This window comes from Boleophthalmus pectinirostris, unplaced genomic scaffold, assembly GCF_026225935.1.
Source record: "Boleophthalmus pectinirostris isolate CB_2022bp ecotype Guang Dong unplaced genomic scaffold, ASM2622593v1 HiC_scaffold_18, whole genome shotgun sequence".
Classification (NCBI taxonomy): Eukaryota; Metazoa; Chordata; class Actinopteri; order Gobiiformes; family Gobiidae; genus Boleophthalmus; species Boleophthalmus pectinirostris.
Genome location: NW_026571133.1, coordinates 18,517,481 through 18,534,328, shown reverse-complemented (window position 1 = coordinate 18,534,328; position 16,848 = coordinate 18,517,481). Strand labels below are relative to the sequence as shown.

General features: G+C 37.5%; 2 protein-coding genes across 3 annotated transcripts; both read right to left on the bottom strand.

Moving 5' to 3' along the window:
* Window positions 1-3,113: 3,113 nt before the first annotated feature.
* On the bottom strand, window positions 3,114-7,016 carry fam3c (FAM3 metabolism regulating signaling molecule C). Of its 2 annotated transcripts, none has more exons than XM_055154130.1 (10): window positions 6,904-7,016; window positions 6,476-6,520; window positions 6,293-6,397; window positions 6,165-6,203; window positions 5,934-6,057; window positions 5,447-5,505; window positions 5,298-5,348; window positions 4,799-4,883; window positions 4,592-4,718; window positions 3,114-3,649 (listed from the first exon to the last, which is right to left on the bottom strand). In XM_055154130.1, exons 2-10 carry the CDS (start codon window positions 6,489-6,491, stop codon window positions 3,563-3,565), a joined length of 693 nt encoding a protein of 230 aa, XP_055010105.1. In that variant the 5' UTR covers window positions 6,492-6,520; window positions 6,904-7,016; the 3' UTR covers window positions 3,114-3,562. The 2 variants fall into 2 exon arrangements, with proteins under 2 accessions (XP_055010105.1, XP_020782160.1); XM_020926501.2 differs by having other exon boundaries at window positions 6,180-6,203.
* A 1,057-nt stretch (window positions 7,017-8,073) lies between these two features.
* si:dkey-159a18.1 (sortilin) lies at window positions 8,074-15,181 on the bottom strand. The gene is given in 21 exon segments (XM_055154077.1): window positions 8,074-8,290; window positions 8,362-8,468; window positions 8,540-8,684; window positions 8,760-8,876; window positions 9,501-9,693; window positions 10,196-10,389; window positions 10,475-10,649; window positions 10,721-10,820; window positions 11,152-11,249; window positions 11,315-11,467; window positions 12,625-12,671; window positions 12,673-12,683; window positions 12,910-12,993; window positions 13,101-13,237; window positions 13,320-13,366; window positions 13,503-13,576; window positions 13,705-13,872; window positions 14,118-14,214; window positions 14,298-14,374; window positions 14,519-14,581; window positions 14,904-15,181. Coding segments are annotated over 21 exon segments (2,535 nt in total). The 5' UTR covers window positions 15,135-15,181.
* Window positions 15,182-16,848: the final 1,667 nt, after the last annotated feature.

The window sequence follows — 16,848 nt, the reverse complement described above, 5'->3', positions numbered from 1 at the left end:
CAGGAGCTGGTGGGGGCAGATAACTGGCACTACGTCCCATCCAGTGAGAACGCCGCAGATGACATTACTCGTGGCAAACCTCTCAGTGACTTGTCTAAACCTCGCCGCTGGACCTGTGGGCCTGGGTTCCTCTATCAGCCACAGAGTGAATGGCCAGTCAAACCTACTGCTACATCCACTCAGCCAGAGGAGGTCCGTGATGCAACCTTCTGTGGCAGCATTTCGACTGTGTTCGAGTATTGTATTATGTATTGTTCTATACAGTTTGGTGTGTAATTTTTTTTATCTCTTGTTTCAAATATTTTCGCTATATCCAGCTTAATCTCTTCTTTATAACTTTGCCATTTACCACCCGATCTGCCATTAAACACGCGTTCCGCTAACTACATAACGTCATGAGGTGGTCTCTGGCGCCACCTGTTGGACTTACATTGCAACTCGAAAAATATTGTGCACTTACGGACCAATACCTCTCATTCTTCATATAGTATAATTAATATGTTCGTTTGTATTCTTTTTGTATATTTGTTATTATTGGTGTGTGTACAGTTCTAATTATTTGTATATATTTCTTTTTCTGTTCTAGATAACCACACAATTACAATCATAATCACACAATCATAACCATCAATAAACCCTCCTCTTTCAAACCTCTGGATCCCGCTGCAGACTTTCTGACCGAAGACTTAGGCCAGACTCCCGCAGGCCAGAATACATCATATATCCAATATTTCACAAGCATCGTTGAGGACGAGGGATTCAGGGAGATGCTGCAGACCCTTGAGCCATCATACACAATACCAACCAGGAAGGTACTGTATATGTCAGAAATTGCACTTAACATTAACAGTTAGAATTATTATTATTATTGTTTGAAGAAATGTTTTTTTTCCTGTTTTACAGGCTCTAAAGGAAATGGTAACTAAAAGATATGAAGCAGAAACCCTGAACATAAAGATGGACTTCAGCAAACATGGAGGCCTACTTGGCTGTGACTGGCCACTTTGTTGACACTGAAAATAAAATGTGCACCACTGTGCTGGGAGTTAAATACTTTCCCCAGAGCCACACAGCAGAGAATATTGCTGAGGTAGGTTTATTGAAAATATTCAGTAGGGTATGTGTTGGTGTCATGTAAGGACTTGTTATTTATTTATGTATTTTTTTAGGTCACACAACATCTGATTGACAGCTGGGCCATTGCAGGAAAGGTTGCACGCATTGTGACTGATGCTGGTGCAAATATGATAGCAACAGCGAGACTATTAAAAATTGGGCATAGTCCTTGCATTGCACACACTTAAAATTTGATAGTTAAAACGTCTTGCGATCAAGTGTCAGACCTAACTGATGTCCGAAATAAAACCAAAAAAATTGTCACCTATTTTCGTTCCAGCACTGTCGCCAAGGAAAAGCTGTGTCAAGTGCAACAGCAAATGGAAAGACCACTTTTGAAGCTAATAAATGAAGTTCCAACACTTTGGAACAGCACTTATCAAATGCTGTCAAGAGTAGCAAGCCAAAAAGAGCCTGTTTGGGTGAGTCTGGCATCCTTAAAAACACAGATACCTGCACTTACTGACGAAGAGCACGACATCATTGCAGAAGTCCTGGTTGTGCTTGCCCCTTTTAATTCTGCTACTGTGGAGCTTTCAGAGGAGAAGCGAGTGAGTGGAAGCAAAACAATACCAATGATGAAAATGCTTCACCATACAATGCAAAAATGTGCCCCATCTTTGCAGACATCGGTTGGAAAAAAACTGTGTCAGGAACTGGACAAAAGAGTCTGGAAACCTTAAACACTTATGAATCTTCTGGCCATCTCTCTCTGGCAACCTTTTTGGACCCACGATACTTGTTTTTTTAAATGGGAACAAGATAAATGATTTGTTGATATTTAGGATTTACATTTTATGCAAATCATGTCATGTTTTGTAGACAACCTGTGTCAACTAGACATGGAGGTGTCTCAGAGCAGAAGAAACACAAGTTTTATGGCTGATGCTATAATAGAAGTTCAAAGATACCTGTCAGCAGCAAACATTCCCAGAACTGAAGACCTACTGGAATATCGAAATTCTCAAAAAAAAGACCTAACCACACTTATTCAAACTGTCCCAAAAATATTTGTGTACTCCTGCCTCATCAGTTCCTTGTGAATGAATTTTCTCTAAAGCTGGAGAAATTGTTTCCAAGAGGAGAAATCGTTTGAGCCCAAACATGCTTCAAAAACATATTTTTCTTAATAAAAATGTTTGAAATCCACCCCCCACCCCCCACAAAAAGGAAAAAAAAGACAAGCACTCAAATGTTACAAGCACATTGTGTATATTATGTTCACAAGCACTCATGACACACACAATTAATCATCACAAGAATATTCACTCTAATGTCACATAGAGATTATTGAACATAGGCCCAATTGTTATGTTCACATGGAAAAAGTAATATCTTGCACTTAGTTATGCAAACTCATTAAAATGTGTTTCTTTTGTAGTATAGCTGCAGTACATTTTTTAAACCACTAGATGAAACCCATACACTTACCAACACAGCGTGATACAGTGTCGACACGCAAGGGTAAGTGTGATACACACACTGAGGTATCATCTGCCCATCACTACTGCAAACATTTCTTATTTTACTATATTCTACTTTTGTCTGGTATTCATTTTAACAATGCAGTCCACCATTGTGGAACAAGTAAAGTTTTACCCCAATGATATTGTTTGCATTGGTATCATACTACTATATATACTAATGGATACTATTCAATACTAGGAATATTATATAATTTACATGAGTCAAAAATAAAGAAGTGGACTAAGCCAGTGTTCAGCTCCACTCAAATGAAGATTGTGATTCTATAGCTGTTACAGAGGCAAATTTGCAGCCAGGCTCTACGTTTTTGATTTTCGGCAAAATAGCAAAAAAATAATAAAAAATAAAAAACACGTTATCACGTAGAGCATGTTAATACAAAAATTTTAAGACCAGGACTGTTTCTAAGATCAAAATGACGAGGCTCACAGCAGCAGTTACAGAGAGGTGTGCAACAACATTCTACGGTCCTCGAAAGATTGTAGACATGAATAAGAAAAAATCTTTGATCATTAAGAGTCACATGTTTATTTTATTAAAAGATAACAGAACAAAATGTAGTTTATATACTCTATTTCTGAAATAATTCATTTCTTGAATACACATATTTACAAATATTATAGTAATTTTGATATATCTGTAAAATTAAAGTCTCAATCCCAAAAATTAAGTTACAAACCAAACACAAAAGAATGGAAAAAATAGGTCCCTCATACAATGCTGGTTTAAGGCTTCAAAGGGTTAAAAATGCTTAAAACCTTAAGAGGACAAGCAACATATCAGATATGAAACACCTTTTTCCATCAACAACAGTGCAAATTAAGTAGGTCTTCCACTGAACAGGTACCACTATGAGAACATCAGTAAGTCCCTTTAAAACAGTCCTCTTATGCTTATGTTTTGAAGAGAGCAGTTACTCAAACAAGGCCACAGCATTGGGACAGTGCCTCAGCCTTTCAGACTAAATCCTCTGGGGAATGCAGCCCTCCATCTCCAAAACCTCAGGCCATCCATCAAATTTGTTGGTGTCTGCACTGTTCTTTATATGCTGCCAAAGATTATACACAATTAGACATATTGTATATTGTCCCCCATAAAACCCAAAATCATACATAACAGAGACAATAGGCCCTTTTCACAGAGCTGCCAGGCTAGTTCAGATGCTCTCAAAAAACACAAAGCTGCACTTCCCAGTCCATTCATTGTGTATTGGAATTAGCCGTGTCTTGCTAAAATGAATCCATATTTAAATATCAGACAGCAAGTTACAGATGGATAATCACAGACAGAGTGTTAAGACATTTCTGACAATGTAAGATTTTAACCAAAGGAAACTTGTGTTTATAAAAAGTAGGTATTTGTTTCAAAGCTAATGCTAACCAAATATAAATCTCAAAATTGAAGACAATGTAGCTTTATGAAAATGACAAGTCAGTTGTTTTTCTGTGCAAGAACCATCAGAATATAGTGCTATTTTAACATCAGTCATTTTAATTTCAGTTTTTTCAGCATTATAAAAATATTTACATAATAGCAAAGGTCTTGACATGCTGCCTGTGATTATGTATCCATAACTTGCTGTACATTGCTTGGTATTTAAATATAGATTTATCTTAGCAAGACTCAGCTAAATCCTACTACACAATGAATGGAGCAGGAGTGCAGCGCTGCAATTTTTAATAGAACTGGTACTAGTCAGATGGCTCTGTGGGTAGTGCCCACAAAAAGAACTAAACAGGTTCTTCAGGTTTACCAAGGTGCTAGCATGTAAAACTGCATGTGAACTGAACTGTTCTGTTTTGAAATGCTTTCAAGTAATCATCGGTTGATGTATTATTTTGAAAAGGGGGAAGATAACATAAGATTACTCTTCCTTCTGCTCATTTTCATTCATTTTTTGTATGTTCGATGTTGTGACACTGTTGATGTCGTCTTATACTTTATGAATGAAATAAATAAAGAAATTAAATAAAAAAATAAAAGTTCTTACCTGCTCAAATGGGCTTTTGGTTTTGATTCCTTTACCACCCACAAAGACCCAGTTATCTCTGAAACCTAATTGTGAGATTATCGAACTGCCCAGGTCTGCAATGAGTTTTCGTGCTTCATCATTCAGTCTAGAGAAAAATCAAAAATAAGTTAAAAAGGATGATAGATAAGGACGATATTTTTTTTCTTCAAAAAATGTAATTCTTACTTTGTTGCAGGGTCATCAAATGAGGCCATCAGCACCACAGTGCCATCTTCAATCTCCTTCAAGAATTTAATTAAGGGTGCAACATCTAAAGAGAAATAGTGTGAAACAACCTTTCTGAACAATACACTTCAAATAAATAAATCATTACTTAACAACATTCATTCATATCTGCGTGTTGGTGAATAACAAACCGCAACATTCTGCGGCAGGAGTGACAGTGTTTGTAGGACACAATGTGCGTACAGAAGCTACACTTTAGATAAAAGACACAACTGATAAAATATTGCTCTCACCACACTGTCAGTCTTTTAAATTTAAATACTTCAAATTGTTCTAAAAAAAAAAAAAAAAATCACCAAGGTTCTTTACAGTTTCAACTTGGACAGTAAGTAACCATATGAAACACCAAACAGCATCACTTTTGTCATGGTTAATATGAATATGTGATTTACTTATTTGATAGCAACTTATCAAGTAGTAAAAAAAGAATAACATTTACCCCCTCCCCACATGTCGAAGTAAGCAGTCTTCAAAAGTTCCCCTGTTTTTCCTTTAAAGAAATAGAAATAAAATTCATAATAAAAAACTTCTATTCTGTCACCATTGCAAGTATTCACTGTGCAATCATTCTTTTTTTTATATATTTACCGTTCACCAGGGCGATGTTGATTCCTCTCCCTACATTGTTCTTAACACTACTCATCAATCTGAAAAAGTACATAAAAAAAATACTTAACTACACAAAACATTGTGAATGTGCGAGTGCATTTATCAGGAGTTCTCTTGAACTATTACCCTATTACCTCTATAGGGACACCTTTGTCAAACAGGAGATTAATTAGAAGACAGCTAAGCAAACATTTCAGTAACTGTATAGTTATGACACTGTATGAAGCAACAATATATTTCCTTGCGAATGAAGAGAATTAAGTTGCTGTTTTGCTTAGAAAATTATATGGCATAATACCTGAAATTAAACTTATACATGATAAAGTGAATGCCATATAGGGAACATTCCAGGCTAACCATTAGCAGCTGCATGGATATAAACTACAGCTTGCACCTGTATAATATATATATATATATATATATATATATACAAATTAAACTATAAACAAATGTTGTCACTGCTTACATCTTGTCTTCTAGACAGATCCTTGGCCCCACGACACTGGCGGCTCCACTTGCCATCTTAAATGCAAAGTGACCGGTGGGACACTCACGGACCAAGCCACACTTGATCTTAACAGGTTTAATCGCTGCATGCACAAATCAGAATTAGAATAAAATATAATGTTTATCTCACACAACCATTACAACAATAACAAATAGTCTCATATAGACAAAATTAAAATAAACTGATTACATTTAAAATACTCACTGCCTTCATTTGAGGTAGACCTTGCTGTAAAACACAAAACACAGTGTCTGAGTATTATTATAAATTTAATGTAAGGTATTTAGACATTAGTAATAGGTAAATGCTTTATTCACCAAATATGTCATGGAGTTTTAAATCCAAATTAATATCTAACAGCTGAAATGTCAGAAAGATCGCTACGATGAAAACGAACAGTATCGTTGCAAACTTAAAAACGCCTAAAGAGGAAGAGAGGAGAAATTTTAGCAAAATGCAGACATAAACTTGAGTAAACAGTTTACGTAATATAGACTTACCACTTGCTCTGACCATTCTGTCTAAGGTATGTCTTCTGTAATAGCCTGAGGAAATTAAAAATAATACCAATAATAATGCTGTCAAGATTTACAATGGCGAGTTTTACAATGACGATATCACATGTCCCTGGCACACTGGCTGTAGTAAAGTAAAGTTGTACTACAGACACAACAATAACAATAACAATACACAAACTTGTTAAAAGAAAACAAAAAAAACAAAAAACAAAACTGATTTACCCAACGTTAATCGATTTGTGCTACATCATGAAAAAGTACGAGGCTAACTTAGTAGAAGGCTTGAGGATACTTCCTTGTCGTGGTTAGTAAATCGAAGTCACGAACACACGCCTAAATTTGTTATAAAGTGTCCATTTTGTTTGTTTGTTGAAAGCACAATGTGTAAACACAAAAAACATAAATCTTACCGTTTTATTGCCTAGACAGAGGTACGGACTCGGTTCATGAGTGACTCGCCTCAGAGCCCAGAGCTGAATGATGAGCACATAGGGAAGAGGGCTCACTCCGTACACACAAACAGTGTTTCAGGAAAATATTACATACAAACATGTAAATGGGCAAGAACAAAACCAAGAAAAGAAGAATTTCCAACAGAAATCAATTACATAAAAAATTCTCAATGGAGGTTAAAGCAAAAAAAACAAAAAAACAAAAACAAAAAAGCTTTAAAAACTTGACAAGTCTCTCTTTGTGTTTTTTCTTTGCCATGTACATTTTATGTATGTATTTATCTATTTTTGTTGTTCTCATTTAATGTCCCTTCTATTTCTTTATTGTGTTGTTTGTTATAGAAAAAAACAAACAAAAAACAAAACAGAAAGCGAGTATTATCACATAAATGCTTCATTGAGATGGGAGTAGGAGAAAATTACACACACCAAATAGGAAAAAAAAAAAAAAAAACATTTGAAAAACGTATCTATATTTTTGTATATTTTTATATGGATCAGTTTTGAACCAAAATGAGAGGATATGAGCCGATTCATTATTTTTGTACAATTTTATGTCAAGAACAAGCAAAGGATGCACAAAGCATGGTTAATTAAAAAAAAAAAAAAAGAAAGAAAAAAGAAAAAGGTTTACAGGGGCACATACCATGGAAGTATAATAAAATCCATGGCAAATACTAGTACATCGGCGTAGTAAATTACATACAATATCTAAAGTACTTCACAGCTGCAGTACATGAGTAAAGCATCTAACCACTGGCTTCATAGACGATCCTCCACACTTGTTCGGGAAAATGTCTCGGATCTTCCTTTGAGACCTACATCCTGCAGCGCCCTCGCCTGGTGAATACTGTCGAGGTAGGTCCACAGAGAAATGACCATAGAGGTGACAACAGGTGTAGACTTTCATCAGTGGTTAACAGTAATTTTAACTTTTAAGCTCATCACGTTCATATTTACATTTTGCTGTACTGTATTAATTAATGTACACATAGAATTAAACACTCCAATAAATAAAACAAAACATAATATAGATACATATTTACAAGAATTTGGAAATAAGAATTCACATTACATATGGCAACAATGATAAATCATGCTGCATAGCGCCATTCAATCATGGGTCATTCAATAAGATCCTGTCAAAAGAATGTAAGAAATGTAGTGGTAAATATGAACATAGTGGCAAAGATAAAGAGAAGGAAAGCAATAAGTTACTGTACGTACAATGTCTGAGCCTTGGGGACCTGCGTTTCCATTGCTGCTAGTGCTGCTTTCCAGATCTCTTGTTGTAAATGTATCTTCATGCTGAATCTGGAGGTTTGAAAAACGGTATTCCGGTGTCCTGTAGAGGGCAATGCTCAACAATAAACTCAAGCTCAAAAGTCAACCGCTCCTCACATTTCTGTATCTCACCTGGTTTTGTACACCATTCTTCTAACAGTGAAGACAGCAGATGCAATGGCTATCATAACAATAGAAGCAGCACCGACACAGACTAGAATCAAAACTAGCCTCTCCTTCTGAAAAAGACATTTAAATCAGTGGTCATAAAGTATTCAAACCAGTTCAAACCAGGTTACTTCTTACTAACCGGAGTGTCAAAGTGTGAAACTGGAGACATTGGTTTGTCTGGTGGACCAGGACTCGTCTTCACACTGCAGGGTCGGATAATTGTCTCAACTGCATTTTGTGGAGTAAATCCCCCCTCGCACTTGTCACTTGGGACCTTGCGATATCTGTTTATACAGTTACACACAGTTATCTAATGACTTATCTCTTTCAAGTTTTTGTAAATATAGAAGCTAAACTACCCCACTGTCAGCAGCTCATCCTCTTCTCCATTTAGACAAACCTCCAAAGTTTTATTGACAAAATGAGGTTGTCTCAGGCACTCAGACGTATTCACGTGGCGGTAAAAACCATAATCACTGTTAAACAAAATTAAATACATTTTATGAGGGTTAATATTTTACCAGCAAATATAGGCCTGTAGTTTGTCAGTTAGTTTGTATGCCCTCCACATATCTACTAGTACATGTTTGCTTGACATCTCAGTTGTATGCTCCTAATGAAACAACAAATAGTTCTCTCCTCTTAGGCCACCCCCACAAAGTCAATAATCCAAACACGCACAATGAGTAAAATCCTTAGCCTAACTCAAGATCTGAAGATGGATCCAGCGCCTAGTGCTCTTGACAGGTAACCCCATTGTCATTAAAGAATGGATTAAATGCAGAGGAAAAATGTTACTTGGGAACCTTTTACCATAACCTTACTTTTTGGTCAGACAGACTGACAGCACTAGTGAGCTGAAGATCTGGAGACAGTACTTTATGGTCTTGCCTCATGTACCCAGTAGTGATATTGAACCTACTCAATTACAAAACTACAAAAACCTGCAGCCTCTCCCTGTTGCCTCAGTGGTTCCCGTCATTTATGTTAAGACCAGATTGTCACAGTAACCTTCTCAGTTGACCAAATTCGACTGACATTGTGCCGTTAGACTAAGGTATGTTCATTTATTTCTTTGGAAAAGTAGACTTATTTCTTACCATATGAAGTCCTCTCTTGTACATAAACAGGGACTCTGTTTCTTGCTAACTACATATGCTCTTCCGTTTCTGCACAGAGACTGCTTCTTGAGCCTTCTGTAGGTCTCCTTTAGGCCCAGGACACAACCAGCTCTGTCCGTTCCCTCTCCTTGTGTTGCATGAGCCAGCCATAGCTCATAGTCCTGACTTTTACCTGAATAAATACATGGTCAAAATTAGGGTGAGATGCTGATTTTGATGCTTTTAAGTATCTGCCAATACCCCATATTAACTAAATGGGATTTATTTCCTTAAAACAGAATTAATTTATTACAAAATAGATCCAGTGTTCTTATGTAACTGTTATTTATCCTTCAAGTAACTACAGCTTTGCATGAATTTGAGTTCAAGTTCAGATGTTCTAGGTCAACATCAGCCAATAAATAGTCTCATTAAATTATAGGCCCAACCAAATATCGCCTCTACCAATATCCCATCCAGCATATTTTCAGGATCAGAATTGATATTCAATTACCATTATAGGTAGTGTGAAGTCTTATTTAGTTAGTTATAATTATTTAAGGCCTCACAGCTGAAGACTTCCTACCTCTTCATGTATAATAGACACAACACATTTTTAATAGTCAGTAATGTAATTTTACTTATATTAAACTTATACTGATATACTAATATACTATATACTTGATCTTCCTTACACTCTTTTGTAATAAGACTCTCAAAATCAATGGTGACGGCCACCCACATGGGCTGCCCATCCTCCTCAGGCCTGAAACCCCACACACTGACGCTCAGGGCTTTTGTTCCTGGTTCAGATGCAAGACCGGCAAAAAAGAATGCCTGCTCTGTAAAGTTATAGTACTTCCAGCACTGTCCTTCATCAGTGGAAAACCTTAAAAGAAGAAAAGGAATGAGTTATGGCTTTATGACACAGTGTTGCATGTGTAACTAAGCTTGCATGTCAACAGCATTTGTACTTGATAGTTTTGACTTGTTCATTGTGCAGGGCCTCCACTGCCACAATGAGTCCTCCTGAGTCCAGTATGCTGTAGTGATGGGGCCCCTTCAAAGTGCCTCTCCAGGTATAACCCCCATCTGAAGACACAAACACATCTGGACGTTGTGAGGAGGACAGAGAGTCCCCAACAGAACCTAAAGAGATTAAAAAGTAAGATGTTTAAAAGTGCATTAAGCATTAACGGTCTTTGTATGTTACACTGTACCATGAGCGATGATAAGGCCAATAGCACTTGGTTCTGACAGAGCAAGCATAGGAACTAGGCGGTCATCACGGCTATGCTCTCCGTGAATATGAAGATTACACTGAAAAAATACATACAAAATTCAACAAAGGAACAATAAATTAAACACGTCCCAAAATCATTGGTGGAACATAACAAAGTAGATGTAGTAAAGCACTGTACTCAAGTAAAAAACAGGTACCTTCATACTTTTGCTATGGTAAATTTTATCACATGATACTTTTACTTTTACTTGAGTTTTTTTTTTAACTCCAGTATCTGTACTTTTACTTAAGTAACAACACTGAGTACTTCTTCTACCACTCAGTGTTGTTACTTAAGTAACAACACTGAGTACTTCTTCTTCCACTGACCAAAATACAATAATAAGTAATCACATGCATGTGTTTTACTTTTTTCACTTTTTCTCCACAGTTCACATTTTCGGGTTTGCTCAAGGGTCTCCATGTTAATCCTCTGTTAAAGGAAATGACAGATCTTATACGGCCATCTGAAAAGAGAAAGCTTATGTAATGGCACGTCTAGTTGTAAGTACAAATGAAGTTCACTCCATACCTTCATCCAGTCTGTTCGTGAGGTAGGCTCCTCTTAATGAAGTGATGTTGGTGAAGTCACTTTTCCGCTGACCATCAAACAAATGTCTGTCCAGTGATTTGGAATACACAATCCCACGATCGTCTGATGTGTACATAGTTCCAAAATATGTATCTTTGGGAAAAACATATGCTTGTAAGTATAATATGAAATACTTACTTTAGATGAAATAAAGAATTTATATTTTAATTCAAGTAACTTTTCTAGTGTGAAGTCTGCATCTGCTTCCTCTGTGGAGATGTTTTTGAACTGAATGTTTAACACTGTGGTATTACACTTCTCTATTTAGCATTTATGTCACCATGGGTTCATTTATTGCTTCAAAATACCTTGAAAAATAAGCATTCTTTCTATGAGCAGGGTCGCCATTTCACAGATCTGTCCTCAAACTGGGCAAGTTGTATCATCTGCTTGTCTCCAAGGAGATAAATAAATTAAATCCTTACAATTAAAAATGTTGGCAGAGCATTTCCATGAAGACAAGCAGGTGGTGGATCCTCCATCAGAAAAGTTACATAGCGTGTACCTTTGAGAATTCTATTTTTATCAAATAACTATGATCCTAATGGATTGTTCTATAATGCATAATGTCGTGAGCTCTGTACTCCCTGAATGCATAATACTATAATGTGTTTTGTAAAATAAATAAATAAAAAAAGCACCTTTGCATTAGATCCGAACTGTATTTAACAAAGACAGTTGGCCTCATGAAGGACAAGAAGAGCTAAAGACGCTGATGGAAAGTCTAGTTTTGGAGTGTGTTTGTGTGCAGTGTGTGTGTATGTGTATGTGTGCGTGTGTGCGTGCGTGTGTGTGTGTGTGTGTGAGTGTAGGTTACGCCCTGATCTTGAGATATGCTTGTCAGCTTTGACAGTGTAACCTAAATCTCCAGCCAACAAAAGATAAAGCCCCTCTACCCCATATCGCCCTTATTTATATGAGCACAACAAAAGCCCCATCACCTCAACTGTACAAGACTAGCAGGAGCAGCCGCTAGTATCAAATCATCACAATCCTCAGGCAATATTAGAGCAAGTGATAGAAGAGAAAGAGGATGTGCACAAAGATGTATGAAAACATTAAACTGTAATTTTAAAGTCTAAGACCTTGTGAAACTAGTTTGTTTTACACAGCTGAACTTCTGCATTACAGAAAACCTGAGATTCTGGAATCTGGAAGGTTATTTAATAATATCAGATTGGGTTTTTAGAGATTTTGTGATCTGTGTAATAAAATATAAACATGTGAATTAAAATGTAAAAATAAGTCACCTCCAGGGTTGTCCACATGCATAAATATCATGTCTTCATCACCATCGGATTGAGTAGAACTGTAGGCATATTTAATATTAATTCAGTCAAATGAAAAATTGATGATCAGTATATTTTGAGATAAACTATGACTAATCCTGTGAGAGTGTGGAGTGCATTTGTCAGCAAGACAACACAAACGGATGGTGTATGAGGGTGTGGGTGCACAAGTCAGGTGGTTGGCATAGAAAATAAAAAATCAGCATAACTTTGAAATGTTGATGAGGTTTGTTCACAGTTTTTCACCTGCTCAGTGGATGCAGAGGGAAGCAGTGCATGGCTGAAGGTTTCTCCTTGGTCTGATGAGCAATACATTACACGTGGAGATCTCTGAAAGATAATTATTTTTTAAATTAATATATTAATTAGTTGTATCTGTTATTGCCCAACAGACACAACAAATGTAAATGTTGTGTAATTTTGTTTCTGTATCTTACTGAATCCTCCATCACAGAGAAGAAAAGAAAGGCTCCTATGTATCCAAAACTGAAGACATCCTCATGGATTGTGGTAAATGTCTTTCCCAGATCTTGAGTCCTCTTTAGCTGTAAATCTCCCCTTTCCTCTGCATCAACTACAACATAACAATGATATAAATCAACTATGCATTTTATTTACATGCCCAGGCACCCACTTATTACTTTCCAATTACTCACCTGTATCTACTTTACTGCAGCTGAAGAACAGGTTAATGCCGGCCCCCCTAAAGGAAGAAGGAAGTCAACTGAATACAGTATGTGACTTAGTTACTACTGTATTGACATTGATTACAGTTTGTTTGGTAACTTTAAAAAAATTTTGATTCTTGAGCTATTGACTGTAGTTTCTATTTTCCTCACCAGGCAAAAGAATGCACTCCATCATGTACTTTTGTCCACTGGGCACCAAAGTCCAACGAGAGCCACAGTCCGCCCTGAGGTTGTGAAGAACAGAGGAGTGTTTACCTTTCTGAAAGGTGTGTCCTTCACCAGAGAACAAAATCAAACCAAAGTGACACAAAAAAGTCATTCATCCAACACATGACTAGAAAAACACACTCACATCAATGCTGAGAGCAACGAGGTAGTCGTGGTTCAAGAAGTGGTATGTGATTGGCTCAGCCAAGTGAAAGGGCAACTGGATGAAGGCAAAAGTTTCTCCGGCATCTGTGGAGGTAAAGATTATTCCTCCAGGATGGTCCACCACCGGGATATCTGCTGTCAAAATCACCTGTTTATCAGAAAACATATTTATTTATTTCAATAGCAGTGGTTCAGATAATGAATTAAACACAAAAGGAAACTACAGTCTGAAATCTAATCACAGTATTTCCATTACATTATGCTGACAAATTTGAATATACTGGAGGCTTGCCACAAGAGATATAAGAAAAATACATAATGCAACACGCAATGGTGTGTTCATTTCAGTTTTTCAGTTGTTACTGGCTAGTTTACAAAGAAACTGTTACTTACTGAACTTCCTGGTCCAACACTTACTCCAAACTCCTCTCGGATAAATGTGTGATTGATTTGATGGGAGATGTCATGGAAGGACTTTCCATAATCAGTGCTAGTAGCAAAATAAAAGGAGACCTAAGTACATGTTTAAACTACAAATGATTGTCCGATTAGTCTATTTGTCGGCAAATATACCTTCTGTAAAGACGTGAGGAGCCTCCTCCAGTAAAAGAGTCAATAGGGGCGTTAATTGTTGATAGCACCAAGATGACCTGGAATATGAAAAAAAAGACACAATTTCTAAAGTAGAAAATTACAAAATTCTTGTAAAGTAATAAATAAATAAATACATTAATAAATACATTTAAAAAATAAACCTGTTGAAAATGGCAATGAAAGGTTTCTTTAATACTCACTCCTGTGCCATCACCAACCCAGGTCAAGATGACATACGAGCCATCATCACCATTAAAACCTGTCTAAAGAGAATACAGGTAATAGTTAAGTCCATGTTTTGCTTAACTCAAAAAAAAAAAAAAAAAAAAAAAAAAAAAAAGATTATTAAAGGGAAGGCATTTGTAGTATGCTATAGTCTGGATCATAATTTATGTATATTTTTTGGTCATGGTCATCACTGTATGCTGTTTAATAGACTACTTTGAAGACTATGAGACTGAGTTTAAAAAGGCAAGAGTAAAAACTACTGACCAAATAATGAAAAATGTAAAGTTTCTGAGTCAGCTGATCGCAACTTGGACCTTTCTCTCAGATGAATGTGCCAGGTTAAAATTACTAGCTCACCTCATGCGTATTGTCATCCAGGACTTGGTGCTCGGATGGACTGAGTGGCAGCCGACAAGGGGTGAACGAGGGTCCTTGCGCGGGCTTGGCAGTGCCGCTGCCGTCTCTTCTAGGACGTGCGCGTGCCAGTGCCCTGCGGAAAGCCACGGTGCTCTCTGGGACACTTCTACTGACCCCAGCTGCTACAAAAAGACAGCAGACACCCCAGAAGACCACGAGTCTCCAGATCATATCCGATAATTGGGTGACCCCTGTTAAAGACTGGAAGGGCAAGTGAATGTGATGCTTGTCCGAGAGTGAAGTGAGAGAGAAACCTGAAGCTGAGGGAGTGGGAAGTGCCCGAACAGGTCATTAACATGAAAAGTGCTGCGCCAAGTGCTCTGCGCCTTCAACAGGTGCATGCCTCGGACCATGATCTCTGTCTCCGTATACAGAATGTCATCTGTGAACACCATAACACATCCAATGGGCTTATTCAAACTGCAACTACAACGACAAATGAAAGACTATTACGCGTCCAATTTTTGGACCACGGGTGTGCCCATCTCTTCTCTACAGGGCGCAACTTCGGTTTTTAAATGGCCTTTTCACGGATCTGAGGGCATAGAATTATGGAAGGATTAGAACCAGTGCCTGCTGGCCAATAAAGGGCGCAAGTGCGCCGCCCGCACTCTCTAACATGACCTATACAAAATTTATGAAGTCGTTAGGCTATTTCATATTTTGTTTAAAAATGAACGTGTATCTGCACAGACTATTATTATAATTTTCATATCATGTTAAATGTGGTCATATCACTTTTGATTCATGTGTTTGCCCTTTGAGTGCGCTGGGCTGGGACCATGGATCTGTAACAGTCAGAACCATATAGATGTCAGGACCATGGAGGGACTATGTCTCTCGGCTGGCCTGGGAACGCCTCGGGGTCCCCCCGGAGGAGCTGGAGGAAGTGTCTGGGATGAAGGAAATCTGGGAGTCCCTGCTTAGACTGCTGCCCCCGCGACCCGGCCCCGGATAAGCGGAAGAAAATGGATGGATGGATGGATGGATGGAGAACCAGATCCGTGGTCGGAAACACTATGGTCAGAGAGAACTCAATAGCTGTTTTCAGGCCTGTGTTCTGGTGTCGGTTCTCTGTGGGATCATGTCAAGATGTGATTTGTTTACACTGGTGTTCACATTTTTGCGCCACCCTCAGGCCGCATCAGACACATGCACGCCAAAATGTTTTATCATTTGTATCTGACGTTTCAGTTGCAGATTCCACTAGAACAATGCCGACTCTAATCACACTTGTGTCTGGCATGACTGCAATAATACATGGCTTCAGAAAAAAGGAAATGAATGCTTGCAATTGTATCTGTCATGCGCGTTACAGTCACATTGGAGACATGTTAACATGTTAAAGCAAATTGTACAATTTAGCGCTGTTTTTAAAAGCGCAAGTCCGTCCTTTACCATGTGCCTCGTGCGTGCACTACAGCACTAACTGAAGTCTGCAGAACTTGCCTTGTTGGAGCAGCACTGATGCCATGTGCTCGTGTTGGGACCATAGCCTCTTATTGTAGTTCTAGCAGCTCCATGAGTTTGTTTTGTTTTGCCTTTGACTAAAATGACTGTCTGTCTCTGGCATTCATTATTAAACAGGTATACCACCAGCCACCACTGATTGGAATACTATGAAAACAGATTTTTTAATTATTATTATTTAGTACATACATGTTCTATGATTAAATTTAAATTTAGTAACTAGAGAAAAACATTAATCTGTTCAACATCAAAACAGAAGGTCTACATTTTGCTTGTACTATTCACCCAGTGCAATTTTTCTTTCTTTTCATGTTTTATGAGTTTCATCTTTCCATAGTCTATGTGCCACATCTCATAAAGATTAATTTTAAGGAATGCCTGAAATGGTTAAAACCAGAGAGTCAGTGGCACTGAT

Coding starts and splice junctions, on each gene's coding strand:
- fam3c (XM_055154130.1), bottom strand. Junction 6,204..6,292: donor AAAACTCCATGACATATTTG/GTGAATAAAGCA, acceptor TGTGTTTTACAG/CAAGGTCTACCTCAAATGAA. Junction 5,349..5,446: donor CAACATCGCCCTGGTGAACG/GTAAATATATAA, acceptor ATTTCTTTAAAG/GAAAAACAGGGGAACTTTTG.